General features: G+C 40.1%; 1 protein-coding gene across 1 annotated transcript; it reads right to left on the reverse strand.

Moving 5' to 3' along the window:
- Window positions 1-4441: 4441 nt before the first annotated feature.
- LOC106586884 (oligodendrocyte transcription factor 2) lies at window positions 4442-6673 on the reverse strand. Its single transcript, XM_014174611.3, has 2 exons — window positions 6571-6673; window positions 4442-6246 (listed from the first exon to the last, which is right to left on the reverse strand). Exon 2 carries the CDS (start codon window positions 6209-6211, stop codon window positions 5411-5413), a length of 801 nt encoding a protein of 266 aa, XP_014030086.1. The 5' UTR covers window positions 6212-6246; window positions 6571-6673; the 3' UTR covers window positions 4442-5410.
- Window positions 6674-10312: the final 3639 nt, after the last annotated feature.

Below are 10312 nucleotides of genomic sequence, written 5' to 3' on the forward strand. Positions count from 1 at the left end.
ATGGATCAATTATCAGGTCCATGTAATATAATAATGGATCAACTATCAGGTCCATGTCGTATAATAATGGATCAACTATCAGGTCTATGTAATATAATAATGGATCAACTATCAGGTTCATGTAATATAATAATGGATCAACTATGAGGTCCATGTAATATAATAATGGATCAACTATCAGGTCCATGTCCTATAATAATGGATCAACTATCAGGTCCATGTCATAAAATAATGGATCAACTATCAGGTCCATGTTGTATAATAATGGATCAACTATCAGGTCCATGTAATATAATAATGGATCAACTATCAGGTCCATGTAATATAATAATGGATCAACTATCAGGTCCATGTCCTATAATAATGGATCAACTATCAGGTCCATGTCCTATAATAATGGATCAACTATCAGGTCCATGTCGTATAATAATTGTTCAACTATTTATTAATTTAAAACTAGTACTTTAAGATTTGCATTCTTTAAATACATACATTATACTACCCTAATAATAAGACAGCAGAAACATAATTAGATATTTACGATTATTGCAGCAACCTACATGTATGTTGAACTATTATGTATGTTAGGCCTGTTGTATGTTAGGCCGGTTGTATGTTAGGCCGGTTGTATGTTAGGCCTACTTGCTGATCAATGGGAAAAGTGACCCATTGTTCATGTGAGGCTATATGTTTTCATAATTTTGTCCCTTTTCTTCCCTGTACAGTGTGTGTGTGTGTGTGTGTGTGTGTGTGTGTGTGTGTGTGTGTGTGTGTGTGTGTGTGTGTGTGTGTGTGTGTGTGTGTGTGTGTGTGTGTGTGTGTGTGTGTGTGTGTGTGTGTGCCTGACTGACAGTTTTGTTGGTGTAATGGTGTGTGTGTGTTGGTGTAATGGTGTGTGTTGGTGTAATGGTGTGTGTGTTGGTGTAATGGTGTGTGTGTGTTGGTGTGTGTTGGTGTAATGGTGTGTGTGTGTGTTGGTGTAATGGTGTGTGTTGGTGTAATGGTGTGTGTTGGTGTGTGTTGGTGTAATGGTGTGTGTGTGTTGGTGTAATGGTGTGTGTGTGTTGGTGTGTGTTGGTGTAATGGTGTGTGTGTGTGTTGGTGTAATGGTGTGTGTTGGTGTAATGGTGTGTGTTGGTGTAATGGTGTGTGTGTGTTGGTGTGTGTTGGTGTAATGGTGTGTGTTGGTGTAATGGTGTGTGTTGGTGTAATGGTGTGTGTGTGTTGGTGTGTGTTGGTGTAATGGTGTGTGTGTGTGTTGGTGTAATGGTGTGTGTTGGTGTAATGGTGTGTGTTGGTGTGTGTTGGTGTAATGGTGTGTGTGTGTTGGTGTAATGGTGTGTGTGTGTTGGTGTGTGTTGGTGTAATGGTGTGTGTTGGTGTAATGGTGTGTGTGTGTTGGTGTGTGTTGGTGTAATGGTGTGTGTTGGTGTAATGGTGTGTGTGTGTTGGTGTGTGTTGGTGTAATGGTGTGTGTGTGTTGGTGTAATGTGTGTGTTGGTGTAATGGTGTGTGTGTGTTGGTGTGTGTTGGTGTAATGGTGTGTGTGTGTTGGTGTGTGTTGGTGTAATGGTGTGTGTGTGTTGGTGTAATGGTGTGTGTGTGTGTAATGGTGTGTGTGTGTTGGTGTGTGTTGGTGTAATGGTGTGTGTGTGTTGGTGTGTGTGTGTGTAATGGTGTGTGTGTGTTGGTGTGTGTTGGTGTAATGGTGTGTGTGTGTTGGTGTGTGTTGGTGTAATGGTGTGTAGTTAACTGACTGACAGTAGCTGTCTTTCTGACTCATAATGAAGTGAAAAGGCTGCTCGTTAAGGTGGGAACGAAATAGGTGGAATTGTGTTGAGTGAATGGGGGGTGTTCTGTTTCATTTTCAACTGTAATACCTTATAGTCCTCATTAACTCTGTGAGTAATTGCATTTTGCAGGCAACACATGGGTTCTCAATGGAGTGGCAGGCTGAGATGACCTGAACAACAGATGCCGGTCAAAAAGAAAATGATCAACATTGTGTCCTGTACAAATTTGATTAACCTCAGTTTGGACTCAATTTGTTCTGTCAAACATGTAACTTTATCCTTTTGATTAGGCTAGTAGACCTGGCTGAGATGGCTCAGGTGGCATCTTCTGTGTGCACTAAAAGTGATCTGTCTTCCTGGCCCACAGTGTTGACCTTTTAGCGATACCTTTGGGAGAGATAGCAGTAAGTTTGAGGGAGATAGCAGTAAGTTTGAGGGAGATAGCAGTAAGTTTGAGGGAGATAGCAGTAAGTTTGGGAGAGATAGCAGTAAGTTTGGGAGAGATAGCAGTAAGTTTGAGGGAGATAGCAGTAAGTTTTAGGGAGATATCAGTAAGTTTGAGGGAGATAGCAGTACGTTTGGGAGAGATAGCAGTAAGTTTGGGAGAGATAGCAGTAAGTTTGGGAGAGATAGCAGTAAGTTCAGGGGGTGATAGCAGTAAGTCAATAAATGTTATTCTTTATTTTTCTCTATGCAATGTCCTACAAATCTTCAAGGACTTTTTCAGTTTCTTATTCACATCTTTTGAATAATTAAATTGTTAAAAAGAGAGGAATAAACAAATGCGAGCATGAATATTCAAACATCAGGTTCATTCCATATCGTTCCAGCTTCAAAAGCCTTTCGAAAACATTTCAACAGCATGCACAATCTGCTATGCAGCTGCCGCCGTTTACTAATGTATACCCAGCTATATTCATTTATTCGCAGATATTCTTCAGAACAGAATTTATTCGTATGTCTTAGGGATCGTTTGCCCGCATATTTTGCATAGCTCAAGAATCCAAAAACATTTTCTCTAAGTCTTGGTAAGTGGCCCCCTGTCATGTAGTCTCAGAACAAATATCCAAATGACCGTATTTCATCAAGACAGTGTTTGCTTTTTCAGCTTATCAAAGTATTTAAAAACCTAGAGATGAGGAAGTCCAACTGGATCCATGCCGAAACAATTCAAACAACGCACGTTGTGACAGCAAAGGGGCTTTGTGTGTGACGGCACACGTGGACAAATCAAATCGGTGCCAAAAAAGATAGAAGTCACCTTATGAGCTCGTCTGAAGGAGAGGCAAAGTCACAAACAAGTGTGTTATGCTCTGAAAAGATGAAGGTGAAAACTGTAACCTTTAAATAATTACGATATATCTCATATATACTTTGAATATAAATTATATTTATTTGTTTTTGTCTAATTAGTGAGACTAATTGACTTGATTCATAACTTGGCCGGTAAGGGATGTTTTATGTGTTAGCAATTCTTTCTTGAATCTTCGATTAAATAATAAATTATTCTAAAACGTTTTTGACATTTGTAACTTTTTATAACCATGGAAAATAAAAATTAGGCATGATGTCACATCTGAACGTTAATGATAAAAGGAATCTGGCGTGTTTTATATTTTTTATAATTCTATGAAACGAAATATCAAAAAGCTAATAAAATAAATTAAACGTCAACGTGCTTAGAAGAGTTCAAGAAGTTGGCATATTTGATTTCTGAATGATGCTACGGGGATTATAGTAGGCCTATTATGATGTTACTAACAAAAGTGAGAGCTAAAAGTTGAGCAGTCTGGAATAAAATCTACACGTTGTGGATTTCTTTGTCCTTAGTTGAATTGAATGGGGGGGGGGGGGGGGGCAGTAAGTCATTGTTAGTCAATCATAAATCTGATCAACAAAAATACGTTCCAAATATATTTCCTACTTCTATTAAAGTGTATTTGTGTTTCTAATTCTAATTATATTGTACGCAACATAATTTACTAAAGGCTTATTGTTTAAACATGGCCTTTAGGTTTTAATAAAATGTCGAAGTGTGCCTTGGTCCATATTTCAAATCGAAAATGTCTTAAACTATGTATAATCTGTAGTGGATGGTAGGACACAGTAAATAATTAGTCGTGTTTAAGTTGTTTATATTTTGTTGTGAAAATAAATGGTTTGTATTTAGTTATTCGTGGAATAAGTAAATTGTCTTTGTATCATTTCATTCCTATCATATCACGTCTCATTTTGACTATCAGCTAAAATCGCAAGTTATCCAAACGAAGCAAGGCTGAAACGGACTGGAATTGATAGGCTATACTATTCATTTTATGTAATTACTAAATGAAAATCAAGAAACTAAGTTATGTTTTTACAAAACTGTGTATGTTGACCCACTATCAGGCTAAGCACAGCTTAAAACCAAAGGTGTTCGCTGCTTGTCTCAAAATGCCATAGACAAATTTAGGATATAACAAACTGTTCAGCTATTGGTTAGATCTTCTATTTGACGTTTACGTATGTAAATCGTTCATTTAGACTACAATGGCTCTTATTGCGGGTCATTTGACCTGTGCATGTTTTACTTACAACTTACGTGGAACTTTAAAGCGTTGATGTTTTGTTGCAAGCGGATGACATCAATAACCAATAGACAACATATGTCATTATTAAACTTGTTTTATTTAACATTTAAAATCCCAAGATAATCATCGTCATTGATTCATTTGAAATCCCATTGAAAATAAGTAAATAAATATCATTTAGCACTTGTTTTTTATTTTGTTTTATATAAAACATAAAGAAGTGATCATTCTTGGTGTCGGGCGGTGACTGGCATGCGTGGCAACACACAATGGGAATAGAAACATACACAAGAAAGCAGCCATCTAGGCTCGGCAGTGACGTCGAAGAGAGAAAACACTGAAGGGACATATTATACAAGAGGCAGAGGAAGAAGCAGGTGCAACATGGTACCAGAGCGCTACATGGCTGAAAGCAGACATGCTAACGGGGTCAATCCAAACATTAACCAAAGGCTTGATATAAAATCTCTCGTACTATATAAACAGAATTCTGAATCTACATATTTACAATCTACATTACCATTTTGTTCTCATCCAGTTTGCTATATCTAAATATTGTCTTTTAGTTTATTCGGTCTCGGAGATGGGCTAGTCTTAAAGTTCAATAATGATCAAGAACATTACATAAAATAATGATCAAGAACATGACATTAAATAATTATCAAGAACATGACATCAAATAATTATCAAGAACATGACATTAAAAGCCATCAGTAATTCCATGTGAATGGTGTATATTCCTGGCAGCCACAATGTAAGAAAGGTTTGCAACCAGTGAACTGATGGCCTTTACTGAATATTAAAATGTGTCATAAAGCACCTTTAATGAATTACGCTATATACTGTTACAAAATGCTATGTTAGTAGCGCTCTTCCAGTTTTTATAAAGTAAGGAATTTCTGCTGGCTCAATCCAAAGCTAATTTCAGCAACAGATAAATAAAAATAAAAAAAAAGGTGTTGATATGGACTAAGATGCAGGGTGACGTCTACAGCCGAAAGTTATTTTCACTTTTCTCCTGCTCTCGTTCTATGATAAGTGTTCAAGTCATTTGGAGTCACTCGTCAGCCTGGACATGGTGACAGCGCTCATGCCGGACACATGTGGAGGTGGCACCTGGCACATGCTGCACGGACAGGGCATCCCTGCGCCCCAGTGATGGAAGCTGCTGCCCAGGGGGCCCGGCCCGGCCGAAGGCGCCTTCAGGAGTCCATGGTGGGGTCTGATCGACGTAAGACCCGTTGCTGAGAGAGAGGCTGCGGTGGAGACCGCCGGGGGAAGAAGTGGGTGGTGCACCGGGTGGGAGGCGTGGGAAACCGTCGGATGGCCGGGCAGGGGCCCAGTGTGCGCCATGGTCCCACAGGCGGACGGGTGGAAGCTGCTGTGGTGTCCGCTGCCATAGATCTCACTGACCAGTCTCTTCATCTCCTCCAGCGAGTTGCTCAGCATCAAGATGTAGTTTCTCGCCAGGAGGAGAGTGGCGATTTTGGAAAGCTTGCGCACCGAGGGCCCGTGCGCGTAAGGCATAACTTCCCGGAGACCGTCCATGGCGATGTTAAGGTCGTGCATCCTCTTCCGCTCCCGGCTGTTGATTTTCAGCCGCATCCCCTGCAGCTCGTTTTCCGATAGCAATTTACGGTCCTTCTTGGACAGCATTTTCAGAGTGATGTCATCTTCATCATCGGAGAGGCTCCGCATGTCCGCGGGTATCTCCGGTGGAGAGTCGCTCTGTGTGGACGAGACAGTACCGGAGAAGCCCACCATATGCTTCTTCATCGCATGCAGGAACATATCGTGCACTTCGGGGGAGGAAGGTCGGCTAGACACTCGGCTGGTATCGGAGTCCATGATGATGCTCAGCTTTATTCAGACAGCGCAATAGTCTACGGAAAGAAAAGTAAACCGACCATTTAGCATTCAGATTTTTCACAACCCCGCTAGCATTACACGTTAAAACCGTGTGAATATTTCCTAAGAATATACTTTCAAACTAATTCAATGTTCAACGCTGGAGTAGAGAGAAGGTAAACAAACACATCCAGGAAAGTTCAGGAGAAGGTTCTTGAATGTTATTTTATTCATGATGGTCATGATGTTCATTCTCAAATGAGGATAGATTTATTTATTTTTTATGACAGAAATCACAGTTGCCTAAATGCCATAAGCCCACTATCAATATTATCCCGGAGAGCAGACGTGAAACATACCGAGAGATGTAGAGCGCAGCTCGGTGCAGAGAAAGTGTCGCTGTTGAATCCACTTGTTACTTCCCCAAATCACAACTGACAGCCCATTTGGCATGCACGAGCACGATGACATGGTTTTATAGCGGACTTTAAGTACCCGGGGGGGGGGGGGGGGGGCAAGTCACCAGGACAATGCCATTGCTTTTCCGACTGACTGTCATCCACCAATGGGCTGCTTGCGTTCCGGGAGAGGGGAGGAGGCTTGGAGGAGTTAGGAGTTCTTCCAATCTGATGTCATTACAAAGAAACTGTAGCTTCGTTTAACAGAATGAATTAGACACACGCTGCATATGGAACCTTGCGAGGGAATTACATTGTTTAGGCATGTAGATGTTTTAGTGACGACAAGAAACAAGTATGCAAAACCCCCCAAAAAGACGTATTGAGCACCAGATCAGGAAATCATTTTCATTATATCAAATAAAAACGTAGGCTTTACGTCAATTAATGGAACGTTTCATAACCTATTTGTTTTTTACTTGCAGAAAAACTTTTTTAATTTTTTTTTTTAGAAAGATTCGACTTTACGGTGGAAAAATAGAAGGAGCTGTTTTATCTCTTATTATTTACACTTTCCCGATATTATACTGTACTATTTATATAAGATAACTGATGAGTGTTGATATAACTCCTCGATATCGTCGTAGTATTTTCACCACTCCAGTTGGTCTAATCCATGTTATAGGAAAGAAAGAATTACATGTGGATGTTCAAAGAAAATATTCGATAACTGTAAATTAATGCAACTTTTCATTATGAATAGCCGACTGATGAAACATTTTTTCATTTAATTAGCCAACATTTAAGATGATTTGTTTGCTTGTTCGTTTTCTAAACGAAATGCTATAATTCCTTAGAAAATATAATAATACACATTATCATAATTTGACAAGACACTTCGATAAATCTTTGTTTTTTTTGTTGTTGCTGTGAAATTAAAGCAATATTACAAACTCATTCAGGCTCTTTAATCAACGAATAATGATTAAGCTTTGTGGTGCAATATGTGAGTCTTCTGGCGTTAAACACACACAACACACTCCCCCCCCCCCCCCACACACACACACACACACACACACACACACACACACACACACACACACACACACACACACACACACACACACACTCCGCCCGCGCCCATTTAAAGGCGCTGATTACGGTTTGAGTTAATGCGGGGCTTATTGTTTTAACCCGACGACCCCTTGAGCAGCCAACAGCTGACGGCGTGAGCCAAGACTCAAGCCGTTAAAGTGCATGTTAACGTTAATAAATGAAGCGTGCAAAATTGTTTTTAACGGTTACGATCAGTAACATTTCAATGAGTCCAATATGGACTCACATCAGTGCAGGTCCTTTTTTTTTTTCCGGCCAGGCGATAGAAGCGAGAAAACAAGAGACTCTCTGGCGCTCTGACATAACTGAAGTTGACAAGGTCATTGTCCAAGAAATATGGAAGTTATAAATTAGAGGAAAAAGCATGAAACATGAAGTACATAGTATAATAATAATAATAATGATAATAATATTAGTGTCATTTATTATTTAGCTGTACCTATTTATTTAAATAAATCCTCAGTGACAAATGTTGGCAGTAAGATAATTGAGTTGTTCTTATACAGTGTGGGCTACTCTACCGTGACGACAATAATATAGCCCAACTATGCTGTAACGTACAATATTGTTACGATAGTAAACTGACCGTATTATAATGTAAAATAAGTCAATAATGTAGCTACTATGCAGTTATATGGAATTGCATGACTAATGTATGGCATTAAGCTGTGGTATTTGTGACCCCATTTTAAATACGTCTAATAGACATGTTGAGACCAATTTGAATTCAACGAACCGTCCGTCTGTAACAATAGACTACTCACGCATTCTGTATAAAGTATGTTTACTCGCAGTGCAGAGTAAGCGATCACTGACACACTGTATCTATAGCTTTCCATATGTGATACGGATTTCCTTTGTCTTTGCAAAACCATTCTAAAAACACTTACAGACCATATGTTCAGTTAACTGAGATATAGCCTAGTTTCTTTAACGTAGTTCGATGAAGAACAAATCCTGACAGCACAAGGCAAACAAATATAAGTGAACCATATTGAGGCTAGTAGGTTATATGAGTAGAACTAGGCCTTCATTCGTCCAGTGAGCAGCGGGTCCCCAAGCCAGGTCACCCGTGATGCAAGTGGGTCCCCAACAAGTACTGGGTTTGTGTGCGCGCTCCAAGGATTTAGCGAACAGGGAGTCAACAAGCAGATGATACAGTACCTTGCTGAATATGCACCCTGCATGCAACGCGCCTGCGCACGGTGTTCTCACGGCCTCGTGTAATAAATGGCAGCATCAGTCAATGCAATGGGAAGCTCCGCAAAAACACACAAAAAAAAGATATCGCCGAATCAAGGTCGTCATTTGTATGCTTTTGCTGTTTTTCTCTTTTCTTTTCATTAAACTAGGCTACTGATTGTGTTGTTTTGCTGTTTCTCTCCTCTCGTTTGTCCCGTCTGTTTGCTTGTTTACTCACACTAAATAAGATTATGCTAATTAGAACGGATAAGTGGCGGGTTTGTGAGAAGTGGCATTTTAAAAAACAGGGGAGTTCAGTTACTGCGCGAATGGTACCTTCATTAGACATTCCCATAATCTCACTTGTTAGAGAAGCCAATGGTTGCCTAACACATGCAGAGACTGTCTGGTTTTGGAATCAGAGGGACTACAAAGACATATATGGGCTAATGTTTGTGGTTATTTCTCCCCCCATATCATTAGGTAATGTCAGCTGGGGATGAGTATATCATTAGGTAATGTCAGCTGCAGGGGCTGTCACAAGTCACAACCCACCATCAGAGATACTGATTGGCAACTGTTTAGGGAGTAATGATGTCGGGCAAAAAAGGATGGGGGGGGGGAGAGAAGGGCTCTAACTTTCAACTACTTTTCCAGAACTACCACAAAAGGGGCTTCAGGTTTTAACATTAGACCTCGTTCTCTCTTATATTGAACATTATTGGGGGGGGGGGGGAGAAAAAAAAATACAAATGGTGCCCTCATTGCAGCACAGTTACATCCCGCTGGGCACACAGTGGTTGGACCAATGTTGTTACCATGTCACTTCAATGAAATGAAGTTGAAACCACGGTTAAATAGACATTGAATTGACATCTGCGCCCAATGGGAACACCTGAATAGTTGTTGGATTTGGCATCAGCCCATTGCAGAACACCATGATGCAGTTACAGCTCACAGCCAGAGAACATTTTCACATTTTTCATTTCACAGATTAGGTGTGTAAAATAGAATGATAATAATGTGGGGAGAATTAACTCGTCAACAGGTGGTTAGGCCCATGAGCCAAAGGGTCTTCAGAGTACAGAGATGGCTCTAGTCTAGTGCAGCTCTCTAAAACCAAGTTACTGATTGGAAAGCTTTTGACACCTTTGGGTAAATTGTCCCCCTGTATGCGCTGAGTGACTTTACCATCGCATGGCGAGCAAAGCTCTAATTCTCTGTAGTGGTTCTGTTGGCCCTCTGTCCTCAGTACATTACATTACAGATTTGAGATAATGATGTTTCTGCCACTTCAGAGGACAATAGCAAGAGAGGACAGGAGAACACAGCTGTTAGTTTGTCAACCACTATGCTCTTCCACAAAATATTCACTTTAAAAAAAAACGGTTATTTTCTATGTATT

This window comes from Salmo salar, chromosome 25 (assembly GCF_965601325.2).
Source record: "Salmo salar chromosome 25, fSalSal1, whole genome shotgun sequence".
Taxonomy (NCBI): Eukaryota; Metazoa; Chordata; class Actinopteri; order Salmoniformes; family Salmonidae; genus Salmo; species Salmo salar.